This window comes from Euprymna scolopes, chromosome 15 (assembly GCF_053919585.1).
Source record: "Euprymna scolopes isolate OS-2025 chromosome 15, ASM5391958v1, whole genome shotgun sequence".
NCBI classification, from domain to species: Eukaryota; Metazoa; Mollusca; class Cephalopoda; order Sepiida; family Sepiolidae; genus Euprymna; species Euprymna scolopes.
The window spans coordinates 130,380,958-130,402,744 of NC_136496.1; the positions used below are offsets into that span (position 1 = coordinate 130,380,958).

General features: G+C 36.6%; 1 protein-coding gene across 1 annotated transcript in view; it reads right to left on the bottom strand.

Annotated features, from left to right (window-relative positions):
* The window catches only part of LOC145294141 (muscle-specific protein 300 kDa-like), a 127,303-nt gene that overhangs the window by 89,016 nt on the left and 16,500 nt on the right, over positions 1-21,787 (bottom strand). The window contains exon 6 of the mRNA XM_080141246.1: positions 10,434-10,574. Coding sequence (XP_079997372.1) covers positions 10,434-10,574 — 141 coding nt within the window. The remainder of the gene's footprint in view (positions 1-10,433; positions 10,575-21,787) is intronic.

A 21,787-nucleotide genomic window follows, 5' to 3' on the forward strand; every position in this document is an offset into this window, starting at 1 on the left:
TTATATAAAGATTAAAAGAATAAGATATATTACAAAGCACATCCGGCATTTTAATGGATGAAAATTATTGAACTCTATATTAGCATTTTTTATAATTTTTCTGCAAGTTTCAATTTTTCATTTTTTTCTTTAGGTTATCACTTTTTTTCTTTTTTACGTTTGTTTAACCCAAACAAGGCATTTTGCCACTTGGAGGCAAGTAGCTACTATTTGGAACCACGTCTACAGGGGACTATATAAGTCTAGGGAAAATCGTAACTTACCCGAATAGTGTGTGTGTGTGTGTGTGTGTGTGTGTGTGTGTGTGTGTGTGTGTGTGTGTGTGTGTGTGCTTTGTAGAGTTTGGTCACTTGACAAGAAAAAAAAATGGCGACTAACAATTGCTTTTATACTTAACGATCACGTGTGAGTAACACAAACTCTCACAGTCTTTATGCAAATGAGACTATACCAGATGCATAAAAGAACCGTGGATAGAGTGGGAGGTTGAGTTTTAATAAGGTGTGTTATGGAGATGGACACATGCAACAGACTGTGAGATGTCAGTTTACATTACATTTAAACTTCTGCATGTCAGTATACACAGTGAAACAGGTAACAGAAAAGGAATTCCAAGGTTTAGCAGTCCAAGGAAAGAAGCTATCAGAGCAGAAGGCTTTTCAGCATTTGGCGACCTCTACAGTGAAGGAGTGTGATTTTGTTGCTAAGCAGGTTTGTTGGAACTATATACATCAAGGGGACATAAGTATGATGAGTTTATCAGAACAGATTCCATTAAAATACCTGTAAAACAGGCACAAAAATACAAGATTATGGTGATGGGACAGGGCTTGGAGCTTGGTTGATAGCGCAGGATCTATTAAATTCAAAACCTTTTGGGGATCTTAACTAAACGAGAGACACAAGTAGTGGATGCACCAGCCCAGATGTGGAAACAATACTCAATGCATAGGTGAATGGTAACCTTGTAGAGGTACAGGATACTCTCAGGTGCCAGTAATTTTCTAGCATGGTAAAAGGAACCCACCTTCTTTGCAGCAACCATTGCAATGTCCTCAATGTATTTGTTCCAGTTCATATTGTCTGTGAATGTAAAACTAAGGAGTTTGAAGAAAGAGCTTTCAAGTAGTCATAGCTATCAATGGTTGCAACGGCTTCTCATAATTGTTAAAGGAAAAAAACTTAATCTTAGTAGCATTGAATATTACAACCCATTTAAGACCCAATTCGATTAAGGAGTGGAGGTCGTTTTCTAAGGACCGTCATTGCCTTAGATATGTGTGCTTCTGTTTTTCCCTCATGTCTATTATAGAGCTCTGACTCCCCTTCTGCTGTTGCTGCAACTATTGCTCCATTTACTTTAGTTATTTCCCTGTATTCTTTATACCATCACCTTATTCTCCTGTGAAACTTATTGCTACTACGATTCCCACCATTTCCTTCTACCACCGCTTCTTGTACTATTCACCCCTTTTTCTCACTATCTAAAACATTCAACGTGCAAACAAGCAAGCAAGAGTATCAGAGGTTTAGTATAAAATAGATTTTTTTAAACATTTTTTATTTCCAAAATAGGTGCAATACATTTCAGAGACTGTGTATTCAAAAATGCAAAGCTACAAGAAAATAATATTAATATGCAGTATGGAGTCCATTTTCACGCAACCGTGCAAAAAAATAAACAAATAATAACAAAAATTAACGAGACGAAAGAATATTCTGGATCACGAAACTCAAACGATGCAAATTAAAGACGATTAAAAAGGACAGAACAACTTCAAAACAATTTCTTGCAGAAAACACAAACAAATTCATCCATTTTTTTTTTCATGTGATGTCCGCTTTTTTTTACATTCAAGACATACCTGAAGTCGGTCAAGCTTGTTCTGCAATGTCTGCTTGTCTCCTTGTAAATCAGAATAGATTGTGAACTTGTCTTTGACGACTTGCATCCAATCAACACACCTTTGATATGTTTCTTGGAACAGCATATGCTGTTGGACATATTCTTCAAGTTGCGCGACTCTTTTCTGGAATTAATAATGGCAACCAAATCCCAAGAGTAAATAAATCAACCAAATCAGTTTGCTTTAAAAACAAATAATCCTTGAACAGTGATTTCTTCACACTTATTAAACTCAAAAGCTATGGAATTCATTTGTACAAACTTTTGCTTAAACAAATTCAGATTTTACCTATTTCAACCTTAAAACAAAATTGGGTAAAAGTCTAGAATAGTTAACTACACAGTGGTACGATAAAATTGTCGCCCTAAAGAAAGCAACACTATAGATTGATTTAAAAACTTTTATTGAAAAAATCAATTCAGGTAACTTGATTATGTAGTAGAGCTGACATCTATTCAATGTAGCCACTTTCAGCCTCAATCATCACCTTGATACGAGTCCAGAACTGGGAGCATGCCTTTTTCAAAAGCGCTGGTGGGACCTTGGAGAATACTCAGTGGATGGCAGTGATCAGCCTGACTTTGGTGTTGTGGGAGGTCATGTTGGTGATGTTCTCGACGTATGATCAAACCAAGTAGTCCAGCGGGTTCAGGTCGGATGAGGAGTGGTCCGTGAGAGAAGGGTACAAAGTTGTAGTACTCCTTTTGAAGCAAAGCCCGAGTCTCTTTGAACTTGCGGGCTGGCACTGAGTCCTGCTGCCACACCCAGGGTCTGCCACCAACTACCTGATTGCACCAGGGGATCACCACACTTTCAACCCATCCAGGTACACTTTGGTGTTGACTTTCAAGCCGACTTCAAAGATGTGAGGTGGCACGATGTGGCCCTCACTTGAAACCTCTCCAAGGACCAAAAACGTGTCTGGAAGCTTTGTTTTCATCACCCTGGGAACACCCCTGTTATTCGTGGGAATCCAGCGATGCATTTTGAGGTGCTGGCAATGGTCCTGGTCTCATAACTTGGTTGGTAGAGAGCATGAGTTGTACAGCGGCACATCTCCGATCTCACTTGTAGAACATTGTGTCACTTTCAGACATGATAGAAGGTTTCTATCGCTCTTGGCCAACTAGTAGATGGTCTGCAACAAAAAAAGAAAAACTATTTTCATCAAACGGAAATGGAATCATGTCGTCTTTTCTAGGGCGACAATTTTATCGTAACACGCTGGAATTAATACAAATTTCCACCCTTTTTAATACAAATAATAGTGTATAAAACACCAAGTAGTATTTTAAAGTAAATTATAAATAAAATATGAAATAATAGTTGCTGGATTAAATTATCTCAGTTTCCGATAATATTGTTTAATCACACAGTTATTTTGATTTTACAGATATAGCAATATCGTTTCATCTTGAGCAGATATAAAAAATCCTTTTTATTATCAGCATATCGTATTTTTTTACTCATCGTCGTCCCAAACAATGCACATTGCCTATTGGACTAAGGAGCTACTAATTGGCACCATGCGTAACAAAGATTAAGATGTTGGTTTACATTACATTTAAACTTCTGCATATCAGTACAGTTTGGGAAGCAGGCATCAGGAAGAGAATTCCAAAGTCTAGTTGTTCTAGGGAAGAAGCTATTTTAGTAGAAAACTTTCTGACATTTAGGGACTTCAACAGTGAAAGGGTGTGACTTTGTTGCTAATTGGGTTTGTTGGGGACATGTACGTTGAGAGGGTGCAAGGTTCATAAGAACACATTCCATTAAAATACTTGTAAAACATGCACAAGAATGCAACATTGTGGCGATGGGACAGGGGGTTGCAGCTTAGTTTACAAAGTGGGATCTATTAGATTGGAGACCTTTTTTTGGACCCTATCCAAAAGGGAGAGACTAGTGGTAGATGCACCAGCCCAGCAACAATACTCCATGCATGGGAGAATGGTGGCCTTGTAGAGGTACAGGATACTCTTAGGTGTGAACAGTTTTCTAGCACAATAGAGGAAGCCCACCTTCCTTGCTGCAGCCTTTGCAATGTCCTCAGTGTATTTATTCCAGTTCATATTTCCTGTGAATGTTAAGCCGAGGAGTTTGAAGGAAAAATTCTTAGGTAAGGAGTTAGTTGTCATGGATATCGAAGGTTGGAGAGGTTTCTTGTAATTGTTAAAGGAGAGCAGCTTAGTCTTATTAGCATTAAATGTTACCACCTATTTACGTTCCTATTCAACTATGGTCTGGAGGTCATTTTCTAATGATTCAGCCATTGTTTTGAATTTGTGTATATCCATTCTTCCCTCATGTATGTTATAGTGTTGTATCATCAGCAAATATACTCATCTTGGACTCAATATTATCGGGGAAGTCATTGATTAATAAAATAATAATAGTGATCCAAGGATCGCCCCCTGAGGCACTCCTGCATTAATGTTATGCTGCTTGGATAAACGTGCATCAATGACAACCTGGCTGGCTCTATTCTTTTAGAAGGATCTAATTATATTTAGTATTCGTTCAGTTATACAATATTTGATTTTATTTTCATTAGCAGCCCTCCATGCCAGATTTTGTCAAAGGCTTTGGATATATCGAGGGCTACAGCCCTGGTTTCACCCACCTTATCCAGTGGATGATATACGTGTTCAAAGATGACTTAAAATACCTGCAGTAGAACGACATTTTTTGTCAGAAAGAAGATTAGCTTTTGCAAGGTGGTGGACTAGTGCGTGTCTCAAAGATTTTAGCGAAGAGGGGGGAGGAAACTTATAGGACCATAAGTAAGAGGGTTGTTTTGTTTTGCTAGAATTCTTGTACACTGGTGCAACAGAAGCAATCTTCCAGTTATTAGGGAAGCAGAATTCAACAAGGCATTTGTTGTAGAGTTTGGAAAGTGCAGGGGCTAGTTCAGCTGAGCATTTCTTAATATAGCAGGGATGAGATCAGGCCCCCACGCCTTGGAGGTGTTTAAGTTTTTATGACATTGTGGACATGTGAAGGGGTTATTTTCAGCTGATCAATTGTGGCTTCTGTCAACATGGGGAAATTTAGGGGGGAGTTGTTTGTTGGCTCTAGGATGAAGTTGGAGGCGAATCGCTGAGCAAGCAGTTCCGCTTTTTCAGTTGCCGCGCATGCAACCTTCTGGTTGTTGGATAGTGGGGAATTACTGATTGTCCTTTATTCACTACACTATTATAAATTTTCCAACAATCGCGAGTTGCGATCTTCTGCAATTCTATACGTTCCCTGGTTATTTCAGCATGTCTTCTTTTGGCTGTGGTTATTTCTCTCTTACAATGAATTTTTGCCTATTTGCATTTGACCTTTGACGTACAAGCTGGCAGAGCACATGCTGCCTTTGTGCAATGGCAGCTGCACAATCTGTAGTGAACCATGGGGATTAGTGAGGCTTGCTATAATACTTCCGTGTGGGGACATGTGCTTCAATGCCTGCTTTGCATCATTCAGTTGTCTCATTTACACTGTTCAGCAGGGAGAAAGAAGATATTGGTCCATGGGGCATCTCTAATATATTCTCTAATGGCTTCTCAGTCAACCCTTTTGTAGTACCTTGTCGTTTTCAGCAGTGGCTCCTCACCTTGAGGTTGGGATTTGATACCACTAGGTGGTTTGCGTTTCCGAGTGGACTATGGGCATAAGTCACACAATCCTCAGGTACTGTGGTAAGGAATAGGTCTAGAAAAATGAAGCATGCTGGTGGTTACTATCTGGGAGGCGGGTTGGGAACATAACAGTTTATGTGAGGGAATCGGCTATAGAGAAGTTATTATTTGACAATCCCTTATAATTAGATTTTACTGCAAACAACTGCAGCAACCCAACAAGAGAGACTTTATGGAATGATGAAGAGCAAACTGAGCTCTTACCCCTAGCACACTTCTGGCTCAACTACCATAGCTTTAAAAAAAACGATTGAAATTTATGTTTCCTGGCAGACAACCTAAGCACTTTTTTTCTCAAAAATAAACGTTTTTGTCTATACTGAATAGTGAAATATAGAAATAGGATACTTATCCAGTTTATGACTCAATCTCTGGCAACTTTGCGCCGGCATCTTCCAGCAGATTATGTAAACAACTGAAAAATGCTAAAGCAGATGATTAAAATGTAGCTCCTCCTTTCCTCATGTTAATAATAGTCTTTCTATTTAGAAAGCCATTCTTAACATGACGAAAGGGAGGGGTGATTTCACGTTGACATTGCATGTTGAAACTCATTTTTAGTTTTAAAATTTTCCTTGATTTAATTAATTTCACACTTTCGCAGAAACTTGTCATCTGACAGCCGATTGGATAATCCCTTTGGGATCTTATGCAACCTTTCAGAAGATTCCAATCCAAAGTTGCTGGAGATTGGGTCGTAAACTGGATAAGTACCAAAAAATATTTCTGGACAGCAAATCTTCACAACTTATCCAAAATACTGAAATTTAATGTCATATTTTTTACTTTGTAGGAATGTTTGTTCCCAGTCCTACAGACTAAATAAATCGTTTGTTCAGTAGTATTGCCTGTGCAAACATGAACAAAAAAGCAGCATAATGCATAATATTACATGAAGAAAAAAAACAAATTCTTTATATATTTAACGGTTCGTCTTTATTTCAAGACTTTTTTAAGATGACATCATAACACACACACACACACACACATATATATATTATATATAATTTGCATTCATTTGAAAAATATAAAATAACCTGAAGTGTTTTTTGCTTAATGCATTTATTTTTTCAATTTTTCGGAAATTTAGAAAAATGGAACAAAAAAACATGGAATTTACATACACCAATTGACCGAAATACTAAATGAAAAAAAGAAAAAAAGTCTTATCAAGCTAAAACACTATATATATATATATATATAATTTCAGGTTAAAAATATCCCAGTAAAAACTATTGAATTACAACGAGGTTGCTAAATAAAAATAGTAAGATATTATTTCATTCAATTTAGATGAACAAAATTACCATTAATCACCACAAAATCTATTTCGGTCTAAAAAGACATAGTGAGGCGACAATAAACATCCGGTTTTACTTGAGACCAGTCTTTTGATGCATTAAAAGACTGGCCTCAAGTAAGACCAAAGGTTTAGTGTCGCCTCACGATTTCTTTTTAGACTGAAACAGTAGATTTATTGTAGCGACTAATGGTGATTTTGTTTATCTAAATTGAATAAAATAATATATATATGATCCCTGGAGACTCATCTTCATGAAAAAAAAGTGATGGTTGCATAATATAACATGCTTAAAATGATTATTTACAAGAAAAAAAAATTTTTTTTCACATCATTTACTCTATATATAAATAACAGAAAATTGCCTGTCCGTCTGCTCTTAAAGCTTCCCTATCCAACACACACCTAAAACCCATAAAGGTTATAAATAACCATTCACCAAAGGTGGTTTATGTAAAAAAAAGTTTGCATGCCATGTGCTTGCTTCTTCAGATTATGGACTTGATTGCACTTTCATGCTTCAAATGTTTTGCACAACAAAAGTTGGAAGTTGGTAGCCATGGCAACATTTTCAAAGTCATCGTAATCCACACTTCACTGATAGAATTGCATCTTATTTTTTTTTTTCTGTTGTTCAACAGAAGGTTGAGTGCTTATTTAGAATTACTTGATCAATTTACATGCTTTTTGGAATATGACATTTTCCTTTTATGATGGATAAGATTTTTCTTTATTTTTGTTTTTGTTTCTAAATAAGCATCGAAAATTGTAGTAGAAACCACCCCGAAACTAGTTTTCAATATTAATATAGTAAAAAAACTATTCAGTAACAAATATTGAATATTGCATTATACCATGGCTGAATGTTGTATTTGCAGAGTTGCATCTTTATCTTTAATTGTGATGAGACGATTCCAATATTTTTTGCGATTCTGATACAATTACCGATTCAACTTTGTTGTTGTTTTTTTTTTTTTTTTTTTTTTTTTACAGTGATCACCATTTATTTTTCACAGTGGATTTGGCTAGACGGGTGTTTTTCGTGAAAGATTGGCGAGGGGGGACCAGAGATTGGAGTTCAGACGAGCACCTGCCATGGAAATAACGATAAAACAAGGACAGGCTCGCAACATCTCTTCTTTACAAATGTCTAAATATTTAACTATAAAGTTGTTATTTTTCCCAATTACCGTAAAAACACATGATAAATGTGCAGATATTTTTCAAAATATAACACACGTGTGTGTGTGGGGGGGGGTGATCTATTGATTTTAGTTTTACGAGTAGTTTATAATCAATAAATATTATTGATTACTAGCAATTAAAGTAATTAAAAGAATCGCTATTAGCATCAGCAAATAAATACAATTTTCCCCCGATTCCGATACACCAAAAAGTTACAACTTTTCCGATTTCCAATTAATCGTCCCAACATTAACATTGTACTTACATAAACTTTCAAACATATACGTTGTTTCATGTTTTTGGTTTTTGTGAAATACAAGTTTGCTTTTGGATCTGTACATGATGCGTGACATGGCGGATGCAGAAATAGCTTTGTGCATGCATAGCTGGACCAAAAGCGAGACCCATACTCATTTACATAAGCGTAGACCTTGGAGGCATAAAACACGGTGAATTTCTGAGTGTAAAAAATCTTGGTTTCTTAGCCAGGCAGATCCCCACGTGTCATTCATTTTGGTACCGACTGCCGTTGAAGAAGTAGAGAAAGAAGATGTAGAAGAAGATGTAGATGATGAAACAGAAACTCCGACACAAACTATTTTGGTTTAGTTCGACCTAAAACTCAAAAAAGTTGATCTCGTTTGCAAACTCTTAGAAAGTCAAGCAAGTAATCCCTTTGCCTTTCCCATTTACCAAAACTGTTGAATGCAGATAAGACCCATGTGACACAGGTAAAAGATGTGCTGTGCAGAGCCTTTGCGTTTGAAGGTGCGAATCAGTGAGGCCTCAGTTGGACTGGACAAGATAAAAACAATCTGGAAGTCAAATTATCCTAAGAAGATAAAACGTGACATTTTTAGCCATTGTTACATTCTGATGTTGATGTGAACCCAAGGTTGAGACCATGGAAGAACATTACAGAACATGGATTAGGTGTAAGAAAGATATATTTAGCTGACAGGCTACAAGGATAGGATAAAGAGTAAGCTGAGTTTACTATCCAGTGGTGTCCATTATATGTAGTTGCACGCACTGCACACTACTAGTACTGATTTTACGGTATTACGATACTGCTCATAGAGAGGGTTATCTCACATCATAATATGGTATTGGGAGAATTCATGATGTATTGAAGTAATATCTGCACTTTTACCAAAAGATTGGAGAAGAAAATTGACTTTGAGCACCTTAAGTCGATAAAAGCTGCTCTTAACATTTCCTGGAAACAAGACACCACAAGCAAGCAACCTTAATTGGGCAATGATGGTGGTCAAGTCGTTAATGACATAGCTGACTGTTCAGAGTTCGAATCCCGTTCGTTCCATAAAAATCACTGCCGTTTAGAAAGTTGGCAACCTTTACATGGTCCCCTCTCGTAAGTGTCGAACATCTTTCTAGAAAGAATTCTGACAAGTAAAATATCGGGGGAACCAATGCCAGCAATAGAATCTTTGCATTCATACGATGATGTTGATCTCAACCTTGATTAGAGAGAGAAGAACCAAATTTGCTGAACATTACATTAACAAGAAAAACGTGATTTCTTTGAAGCCATTTCTTTATCAATCATCATAGAGTGTAGATCGAAATGTTTCCTTGGCGTTTAATCTCTTTTAGCATCGAAAATGGAATGACCGACACAGACATCGAATTTATACCCTTGTGACCGTTTTCTTTTTCTTGGGGATCCCTACAGGAAAAGTTTCTGTCATCTCTCAACCCTTGAGGATTTGAAGAAAAAGATCAGTGAAAAATCCATTAAAACAAATTTTTCTTACATTTTTTTTTACCATAGTCGTTGGATGTTTTTCATCGAACTTGTAATTAATTGATGAAACGATGTGGAAAACTCATAACCAAACCAAAATTCCACCATTACTGATCACCATTGGGTTAGGACAACAGCATCTTCTTTCCATTATTTTGAATTGAGTATATATCAGTTAATATCGTATATGTTTTTAGATAGACTGATGTGGTTCTCGATTGATTAACTGTGTCGGATATATACTCGAAAGTCAAAACAATGATAAGAATATTTTCTTGTCTCACCAACTACCTAACACTTATTAAGTCTTATCCTTAAGTGGCCTCCCGGCCTTGATAAGCGGAGGTAACATCCCACGAGAGATCATCACTGTGGACACTTTTCTCGGATTTCAGAGCAAGACGAACCAGATTTGTCGGAGGGCAAAGGATGAAGTCATTAGCGATGTTCATTTGTGAAAGCAAAAATAGGGGTGTGACTCAGTGGGGAGGCTGCACAGAACCTGCATCAAACAACAGAAGACAATGTTAGAAACATTTAAGAATTTTGTCATTCGGAAAACAATGTTTTGTTATTTGAAAACTTACTTTAGAATCTTGAGGAACTTTTAAGTATTCAGCAGAAATTTGTAGCACACTTTCACTGACTGCAGGAGATTCCAAAGTTTTACTCTTTGAAGATAAATTGTCTACCATAGTCTGGTAGGAAAGCACATCTTGGTATTGCGTCTGAAATTAGAAAGGAAATAAATTGGTACACTACAAATGATAGTAGTAGTAGTAGTAGTAGTAGTATGGACTAGATCTCTATACAGCTTTTTTTTTTTTGCCAGTCTGAAAATTGTCTTCAGATAGATGGGCTGTCAGGTAGCTTCATTCCAGACTGATGACTGGACAGTGTAGGATAACGTGGTCTATGTCCTGTGGGGGGTGGGGGGGGCTTCCTTTCCTTTCATTTTGGGCATATTGGGGAAATATCACCAATTTGTAGTAGTGTGCAGGATTCAAAACAAAGGGTGATCCACCCAGGTGATCCATCCAGGTGAGCAAATGGAATTCAGAGACTTTCTGAATTTCATCGTGATCGATTCTTCTATACGACCACAACGGGGATGCAAATCCAACTACAAATACTAAAAGATTTATAGCATTTAAAAATATAAAAGAGGAAGTGTGTCTTTATTTACTTGTCTCCTCCTCATGAGCTCAGTTTTTAATGTGGGGAAAATTCAGCTCCCCAAAAATCTGGATTGAGATAAAAATTAAGATTACCTCAGTCTGAAAGGGTGAATAACATCTAAGATAAGAACAGTAGTCCGTAAAAACAAAATAAACACAAATTATCAATTCTCATCACAACAAATTCTGGAACATAGCCGGTATTGCATGGGATGTAAGAGTGTATCAAAAGAAAATACGAAGAATACTTTAAATTTTTCTGTTTTGTTTTGTGAATCGGTTGTTTTCTCACCAAACAAACAAAAACTAGTAATAACTGAACGAAAAATAACTCAAAAGTTAATTTCTGAAAGATGTTTTGGTTTTTACAAGAGAGTCACCACTTATCAAGTCCCGACAAACACTCGAGGATAAGGATTAATGAGTGTACGGTCGTCACTAAGACAACAGAGTGGTTAAAATTAGGTAAAATTTGATTATTTAAGGGAACGGTTCAACAAGTTTTTACATTGGACTTAATAACAGCCATGTCATAGTTAATTGGGAAGCATGCCAGTGGAACTGAAGTCCACAGACAGTTTAGGAAAGAGGCTTTCTTCAAGATATTTGCCTTTGTTTATTAGAAAAATAAGAAAATTACAAAAAAAAAAGAAAAAATGGAGGGAAAATAATGTTTTTTTTTTAATTCTATAAAAGAAAATATATGGACGATTACACATATTTACTTATTCAATCTATTTCCGGTTTTGAAAGACATCGAAAGTAAATAGTGTTAATTAATTTTTAGATCCCACCAAATTACTTTCCCCACTTTTGTGTGTGTGTGTGTGTGTGTGTGTGTGTGTGTGTGTGTGTGTGTGTTTCACCCAAAATTATTTTAAATTTTATTGCACACAAAAATTACTTCTTTAATAAAAATTTGCAAAATAACTTCAATTTCAAAATTCACCATTTCACTTCATTTTCGCACAAGTTTTTGATAAAATTAATTATTTGCCTAAAATTGTGTTTTAATTCTGAAATAAAATTTTTATTTATTTTTTAAAGTCATGAAAATCGATCTTTAATTCGATGTTGTAATCGCTGGCGACCATTCATTTTTGTTGCAATAAAATTCTGTTTTTTTTTATTAAACACAAAATTAGTTCTTTAATTTTAATAAAATAGGTTATTTTTTTAAACATAAAAGGATTTTTTTGTATTCCGAAAATGTAGGACAAAAGTAAAATAACGTTTTTTAAAAATAAGAACTAATAATATCTAACCTGAGTTTTTAAAAATAAGTATTTTAATTTACATATTTTTTAAATATATTTAAAGAGACATTTTCACAGAAATTATTAATGTTTTCCAGGTTCAATTAAATAAACTTAAATATGGAAAAGGAAATGAATGAATATAAACTTAATTATATCGTTACAAAGTTATGAATTTTTTCACATATAATAAACGTAATTAAAACTACATAATACGAGTGGTACTGCGAAAAACTCGTTCAATTTTGATAATTAGAAAAACTATTGAATAAATATACATTAACATAACGGTATTGAAGGAGATATTGTTTTTGAAAGAGACTACGCACCCCATAATATTTTTTAAAAAATATTTTTACTTTCTTAATTTTTTTTTGTAATTACATTTTCACTCCAAACAAGGCACAGTACCACTTTGATGTAGGGGGCTACTATCTGGCACATAATGTGCAGGGATAATATGTGGGGAGTTGAGCAGCAAGATGTCTGTTTACATTACACTTGAACTTCTGAGTGTCAGTACAGTTGGGAAAGCAGGAACCCGAAAAGGAATTCCAACGTCTAGCAGTTTTGGGGAAGAAACTATTAGAGTGGAAGGCTTTCTTACATATAGGGATCTGTGTGGAGGGGTGGGATTTTGCTGCGTGTCGGGTTTGTCAGGAGTATTTACGTCGAGGGGGTACAAGGGCTTGTAGTTCGTCGGAACATCCATCATTAAAATACGTGTAACATTTCGTCGATGGGACAGAGGCTGAAGCTTGACAGTTCAGGACCTATCAGGTTGGTGACTCTCTTTTGAACCCTGTCCAGGAGTGAGAGACTAGTAGCAGATGCACCAGCCCAAATGTGACAACAATACTCCATACATGGGCAAATGGTGGCCTTGGAGAGGTACAGGATACTTTCAGGCATAAGTAACTTTCTAGCACAGTAGAGAGAGCTGTGGCAATGCTCTTAATGTATCTGTTCCAACTCATGTTTCCTATGAACGTTAAGCCGAGGAGTTTGAAAGAAGTATTTTCAGGTAATGTATCTTTAGCCATAACCATTGGTAGTTGAGAAGATTTCTTGTAATTATTGAAGGAAATGAACTTAGTCTTGGCAGCATTGAACGTTACCATCCATTTTTGGCCCTATTCCACTACAGACTGGATGTGTTCCTCTAGGGTTTCCACCATTGCCTTGGCTAGGTGTTCATTTGTTTTCCCCTCGTGCATGTTATAGAGCATGGTATTGTCAGCAAATATACTCATCTCAGAGACTATTTTATCAGGGATAATAAAGGTCCAACGATCGACCCCTGAAGTACACCTGCATTTATATCATTATTTAAACGTGCAATTATCGAGGACAACCTTACTTAAGAAGGATTTAATTATGTTAAGTATTCGTCCAGTGATATATCGTATGATCTGATTTTCATAAGAAAACCATTGTGCCATACCCTGTCAAAAGCCTTCGATATATCTAGGGTTACTGCCCTCCCCTCCTCTGCTTTGTTCAGTGTATGGTAAATACGTTCAGAGATTACAGTTAGAATAACTGCAATAGAACGGGCTTACCTAAATTCATATTGATGGTCAGACAGAAGTTTAGCAACTGTAAGGTGGTGAACTAGAGCTAGATTAATTATGAACTCAAATATTTTGGCGAAAAGAGGGAGGAGGCTAATGAGGCGATAATTTAATGGGTCAGTTCTTTTGCCAGAATTATTGTAAACTGGTACCACAGAAGCCGTTTTCCAGCAGTCAGGAAAGCATGATTCGTTAAGGCATTTGTTGAAGAGTTTGGAGAGCATTGGAGCCACCTCAGCGGAGCACGTTTTTAATAGTACAGCCGGGATGCTTTTGAGGTGTCAAGGTTTTTATGATATTATGCACTTGAGTATGGGTGATTTTCAGATCATCTTATGTGGTTTTTGTCTGCTAAGGAAAATCAGGGTGGGAGTGATTTGCTGAGTCCAAAGTAGAGTTTGAAGCAAACTGACAACAAGCATGTTAACTTTACCGTTGTTTAAAAAAGATAAAATCGATTTTCCCAAGTGTTTTCTACCTAGTTTCGTAAGTTTTAACAGTTTAACATATTTTAAAGCGTTTATTCAGTTAAAAAAAAACAAGAAAAAAACAAGTAGTGTCGAGTGTTACGTGAAAATAAGAACAAAATGTCCGACATGAGACGATCAGACGATTGAAGTCTCGATAATCGCTCAAAAACAGAAAATTAAAGAAAATACTGAGGGAGATAGAGTTTTAAAAAGAGCCCAGACCCCCCCCCCCAAAAAAAAAAGAAAATAAATTTTAATATTTTTTAAAAAATAATATTGGGATATTTTAAAAACTATATCTCCCTCAAAAACAAAACAGTAAAAAACAAATGTAATTAAAAAGATTCTTGAATAACAGGAGTACAGTTTTCGATAAAATCGATAAATAAATTTCTTTATTGATTATTTCTTTTTCTTAACGATTTAACAATTTCGAAGTAAAAATTAAAAAATAAAATACAAAAATGATTATACGAGAGATTTTCAACAAAGATCTTTTCTCACGCCAAAATATGTTTTGTTTTTATTTATAGTTAATAACAATTTTTGAATTAAGGAAAACTCGCCCATTTTTGCTAGGTAGGAAAATTGGTTCATTATTGAATAAATATGGATTGAAAACATTTTATGATCGTTCTTGAAGGAGATATTGTTTTTAAAAGAAACTACACCTCCCCATAACGTTAAAAAATTACTTGTTTACAGTTGTTTTAAAAAAGATAAAATTGAATTTCTAAGTGTTCGTTTTTACCTAGCTTTGTCAGTTTTTAGTGGTTTAACTTATTTTAAAGCGTTTGTTCAGTTAAAAAAAAACAAGTAATGTCGAGTGTTTTAGAATAAAAAATGTCCGACATGAGAGGATCACATCTTGGGAGTGTCGATAATCGCTCAAAAATAGAAAATTAAAGAAAATACGGAGGTAGATATAGTTTTAAAAAGAGCCCCTCCTCTATCTAAAAGAAATAAATTTTAATATTTTTTAAATATAATTTAGTGAGGGGTAGAGCTTTTTAAAAACTATATCTCCCTCAAAAACAAAACAAAACAAAAAAATGAAATTAAAAAGATTCTTGAATAACGAGAGCAGAGATTTTAACAAAAAGTTGATGAATTTGGTATTAGTAAAAAAACAACAAAAAAATAAATTAATTAATCGAATTAAAAAAACAAAAACAAAACTAAAAACTACCGGAAAATTCCAGTGAAGAATCGAACCTTCCCCTGTTTTTTTTTTTTTTTTTTTTTTTATTATTTTATTAATGCTCCAAAAAATTTCATTATAAATAAGAAAATGTAATGCCTATTTACTACAAATATAAACATTGGGTGTCCGGAAAATTCGTCCACGGGAAACTTATGTATGGCCGTTATTGAAGGAGATATTGTTTTTAAAAGAGTACAAACCCAATAATATTTTTTTAATACTTGTTTACTGTTTAAAAAAAAAATTGATTTTTCTAAGTGTTCGATTTCTACCTACTTTTGTAAGTTTTTAGTGGTTAAACTTATTTTAAAGCGTTTATTCAATTTAAAAAAAAAACAAGTAGTGTCGCGTGTTACTTTAGAACAAAAAATATTTTAATTTACGCCGATTTCGTATTTATTATTACAGAGTCAATTATTTCATATACTCTACCCAATATATAGTTATGATTTCAAAAGTAAAAAAAAAAAAAAAAAGGATTTGCGTGCCATAAGCTAGAATCGAAACCGAAACAACAAAAACAGTTTCATGATTGGAACTATATGTACCAAAGACTGAAGTTTATTTGTACACAATATGGTTGGACTGTGGAAAAGAATGTGAATTTTATTAAATACAAGCTGGTTTCCATGACAACAATGTTTTCGATAGACAAGACGCAAGAAAAGCGGTTGGATATTCCACAGTTTTATGATTGTACCTATTTACTATGCCTCCCCACGGGACAGAGTTAGACACCAGGGTCGTTTTTTTAACGTGGAGAAAAGGTACAAAAATAAAAATTGTCTCAGTCGTGAAGGATTTCACCTCCACCGAAAGAGAACAAGAAATAGAAGTGCAGCATCTGAAGAACAGATACTACTTATATTTATTTGCTTCCCCACGTAGCAAATTAGGCAGGAGGCCGTTTTTTAATGTGGAGATAGGGGGAGGGGGAGGGAAATGGGGATCCAGCTCCCGAGAGGAGGGAAGTGGGAGCTGGATTAGAAACTGTTGGTATGAAGGGTTGCCCCTTCAGTGACCAAGGTCAGATATGTGGGGTTACCCCCACATATGGTCTTTGCTAATCATAGCTGGTCTTTGCTAGTCATAGCTTTGCAGTATCTGCCGGAACAGATGGTATTTATTTGCTCCCCCACCGAGCAAATTAGGCACAAGGCCGATTTTTAATGTGAGGAGTGAAGGGAGGGGGAAGGGGAAAAGGGGACCAGTTCCCGAGAGGTGGGAAATGGGAGCTGGTTAATGGTCAGGCATGTGGGGTTGCCCCCACATCTGGTCTTTGCTAGTCATAGCTAGTCATAGCTTGCAGCATCTGCCGGAACAGATGGTATTTATTTGCTCCCCCACCGAGCAAATTAGGCACAAGGCCAATTTTTAATGTGAGGAGTGAAGGGAGGGGGAAGGGAAAAAGGGGACCAACTCCCGAGAGGTGAGAAATGGGAGCTGGTTAAAGGTCAGGCATGTGGGGTTGCCCCCACATCTGGTCTTTGCTAGTCATAGCTTGCAGTATCTGCCGGAACAGATGGTATTTATTTGCTCCCCCACCGAGCAAATTAGGCACAAGGCCAATTTTTAATGTGAGGAGTGAAGGGAGGGGGAAGGGAAAAAGGGGACCAGCTCCCGAGAGGTGGGAAATGGGAGCTGGTTAAAGGTCAGGCATGTGGGGTTGCCCCCACATCTGGTCTTTGCTAGTCATAGCTAGTCATAGCTAGTCATAGCCTGCAGTATCTGCCGGAACAGATACTACACTTTGATCTTGTCCCGAAGAGATTAAGTAAAGAACACGTACAATAGCGGCGAAGATCGTAAAAGGTTTCAGATTGAGTAAAACCAGAAGTAAATATGCGTCGCCGCTAAAGCAAAATAAACTAAAAAATAAAAAATAGTAGTAGTAGTAGTAGTAGTAGTAGTACACTATTATAAGAAACCTCAGTGAAATATATTTATATAAATGCATCAATAAATTAAATAAATCTTAAAAAATACCAAAAACGCAACTGATGTACATTTTTTGTCTTCTATAATCAGTAACTTTCAAAACCAGGGGAAGAGGACGATGCTAAATTAAAATTTAAGAAAACTTCAGTCATCATCATTCTAGCATACGAACCTGAGATTCTATTGTTGGTATTGGTTTCCCCGATATTTTTCTAGTCCAAGTTATTTCTAGAAAGACATCGGGGATTACAGGAACGACCATGTGAAGGTTGCCAACATCATAAGTAAAAGTGATTTTTGTGGAACGAACTGGATTCGAACTTGGAACAGATACCCAGGTCGTCAGTTCGTGTCGTTAACTACTGGGCCACCGTCACCTCCCAAGCTACAGTGAAATGTTCACGTTAAATTCATCAAAAAATAAAATTAAAAACATATACCAAAAATGGAAGTGCTGGAAAGTCTGCTTGGTTTTGTGTAATCAGCCACGTTTGTGAAGATAGTAAAAGAGTAAAGAAAAATGTCCAGCTCATCTAATCGATAATTGTCGATTGCAGTAATGAAACGACAACATGGCCAAGATAATCCAAGTTGAATAGTGATATTTATTTACAACTGAACATGTTGGAGTTATATAGAAAAAGTTGTATAGACATTTCCTAGAAAAAGAAAAAAGAAAAGCAAGTAAGCGTGTCCGAGATTTGCACATTAGGTGTGTCTATTTTGTATTCTTTTTTAATTCAAATCTTTTTTTTATGCGACCATGCATCTGAATAAGGAGCTCTGTCCATCTCGCATTCAAAATATCATTTTTGTCAGTCTGTCAGTCATGAATTTAAAATAATATATCTAAAATACATCAACACATCGACACTGAACCACCAAAAAATACCATTCATGAAATCGTTAATAAAATTAAGAATTCCATCTGCAGTTTAATCATATGTAACACACGTTTACATGTAGCCGCCCGGGACCCAATACGTTGTAGACTCAGTTGCTCAGCAGCCGAGAAGGCTAACATGCTTGCCAGTCGGTTTGCCTCAAACTCCACACTGGACCCTCTAAACCACCCCCTACCTCAATTTCCTATGCGGACAGACGCCACGCTAGACGATCTGATAATCACCCCTGCTCAGGTGCATGCTATCATAAAAAACCTTGACACTTCCAAAGCATGTGGACCCGACCTCATCCCAGCTGTGCTATTAAAAAAGTGCTCAGCCGAAGTAGCTCCAGTTCTCTCCAAACTCTACAACAAATGCCTTAATGAATCTTGCTTTCCGAGCTGTTGGAAAACTGCTTCTGTAGTACCAGTATTCAAGAATTCTGGCGAAAGAACTGACCCATTAAATTATCGCCCTATTAGCCTCCTCCCACTTTTTGCCAAAATATTTGAGACCTTAATTAACCATGCTCTAGTCCAGCACCTTACAGATGCTAAACTTCTGACCGACCATCAATATGGATTTAGACAAGCCCGTTCATGGCAGACATCCTCACTGTAATCTCTGAACGCATATACCATTCACTGGACAAAGCGGGAGAGGGCAGAGCAGTAGCTCTAGATATATCTAAGGCTTTTGACAGGGTATGGCATGAGGGTCTCCTCAGGAAGATTAGATCTTACGGTATCACTGGTAGAATACTTAACATAATTAAATCCTTCTTAGATAAGGGGAAAATCCAGGTTGTCCTCGATGGTCGTACATCTAAACAATATGATATAAATGCGGGAGTGCCCCAGGGATCTATCCTTGGACCTCTGCTGTTCCTGATATTCATAAATGACCTCCCCAACAAAATTGCCTCTGAGATGGGTATATATGCTGATGACACCACACTCTATAGCAGGCACGACAGGAAAACAAATGAACATATGTCTAAAGTAATGGCAGAAACACTAGAGGATGACCTCCAATCAGTAGTGGAATGGGGACAAAAATGGATGGTAACGTTCAATGCCACCAAGACAAAACTGGTTTCATTCAATAATTACAAGAAACCTTCTCTACCACCTATAGCAATGGCCAACGACTCTTTATCTGAGAGTACGTCTCTCAAGCTCCTTGGCCTAACGTTCACAGGAAACATGAGTTGGAACAATTACATCGAGGGCATTGCCAGGGCTGCTGCAAGGAAGGTGGGCTCTCTCTACCGTGCTAGAAAACTTCTAACACCCGAAAGTATCCTGTACCTCTATAAGGCCACTATTCGCCCATGTATGGAGTATTGCTGTCATATTTGGGCCGGTGCATCGGCTACTAGTCTCTCGCTCCTTGACAGGGTTCAAAAGAGAGTCGCAAATCTGATAGGCCCTAAACTGGCATCTAAACTTCAGCCTCTGTCCCATCGTCGAAACGTTGCATCCCTCTGCCTGTTCTACAAGTATTATAATGGTGAATGCTCTGAAGAACTGCAAGCACTTGTGCCCCCACGACGTGAACACCCTCGACAGACCCGACAAGCTGCAAAATCCCACCCCCACACTGTAGAGATCCCTAGATGTAAAAGATCTTTCTACTCCAGTAGTTTCTTCCCCAGAACTGCTAGACTTTGGAATTCCATTCCGGGTCACTGCTTCCCCAACTGTACTGACATGCATAAGTTCAAGTGCAACGTGAACCAACATCTCGCTGCCCTAATCCCTACATAGTACCCCAGTAGATGTTTCCCCTGATAGTAGCCCCCTACACCAAAGTGGCAATGTGCCTTGTTTGGGGTGAAAATGTAATAAAAAAAAAAAAAAAAAAAAAAAAAAAAAGGAGACAAATAAGAAAGAAATTCAACTCCATTTTTTTTTTTTAACAACGACATTTATTTCCTCAGTCACCCGCCATGCGTGACTTCTCGTTACGGCTGTAATGTCACTCACGTCTCGAACGTCCTCTAACGTGACCCTCTTCTCTTTTTTTATAGTCTTTCTTTTTCTTTACTGGGACGTCATTTCTCACACAGGTTGGTATTTGCAACCGCACTGTTACACATTTATTTTGAAATAAATTTCAGTTTGTGCCTGAATTGTCCACCAAGTTTCACACATGAATGTTCAACAGTCTTTGTGTTTTAAAACTAAGGAAACATAAAATTATAATTTGATCAACTTGTGCTAATTTGTAAGGTAAGAGTTAATGGAAAATAATATATTAATTTGGTTAATGGAAAATAATATATTAATTTGGTTAATGGAAAATAATATATTAATTTGGTTAATGGAAAATAATATATTAATTTGGTTAATGGAAAATAATATATTAATTTGGTTTAAGGTAAAAACCCCAAGTAAAGTTTCATCAAAATGCAAACAGAAGTTAATAATTAACTCGGTCACTTAGAAATCATATTTACTAACCTTTCTCTCTAATACTAATAAATGAAGCAATATTTGCAAAAATATTAAAATATTACCGAATAGAAATTACATGAAAACAGAGTAAATATACTCCCCCCCTTTTTTTTTTAAGATTGTAATGCTGTGTATGGAGCAGCCAAACCAGCTGCCAACATTCCCCTGCTTTTTATTGAAACCAACCGAGAGATCTTTTTAGTATCCTCGTTGTTTCCTTAAGTGCAATTGTTTGGATTTCTCTTGCACTTGGTTCACCAGGAATATTAGTTAGGTAGGACTTCAGGTTCTTCTTCATAAGCCCTGTGGCACCTATAATAACTGGTATGATTAATATCTCCCTAAGATTCCAGTTTCTTTTCATATCATACATGAGACCTTGATATTTGATCTGTTTCTCGCTTTCGGCTCTGTTCAGACATCCATCATTAGGGACACTCACTTCAACCAAGGTTGCAACTCTTTCTGACTTATTCCATATAACTATGTCAGGTTTCACAGCAGCATTTTCAAGGTAGGTGGCTGTAGGGATTACATGGTCGTAATGTATGGTATATAAATCATTTCCAACTGTTTTTTCAGGTTGATGTTCCCAGGACTTGCTGCTACACTGGATGTTTAATTTTTTACAGATGATCCAGTGGAGGTACTTGCATACTCCATCATGTCTCGCTGTATAGTAGCCGTCTCCTAGAAGAACTTTGCAACTTGATATCAGATGACCAACACTTTCCAATACTGTGTGGCAGAATCTGCATTTATTGTCATTACTGATCCCTGCCATCTTCTTGAATGCATTGGTCATCAATCCCTGGTCTTGGGCAGCCATTATGACCCTTTCCTGATCGTGGTGGAGGGATCCTCTTTTGAGCCAGTCCAAAGAACCTTCTTTATCTATGTATTCCCGAGAAAGTTCCCCCAGAAAATACTTTGCACGCTGATGTTGTTCCATTTCAGATGTATACACACGCACAT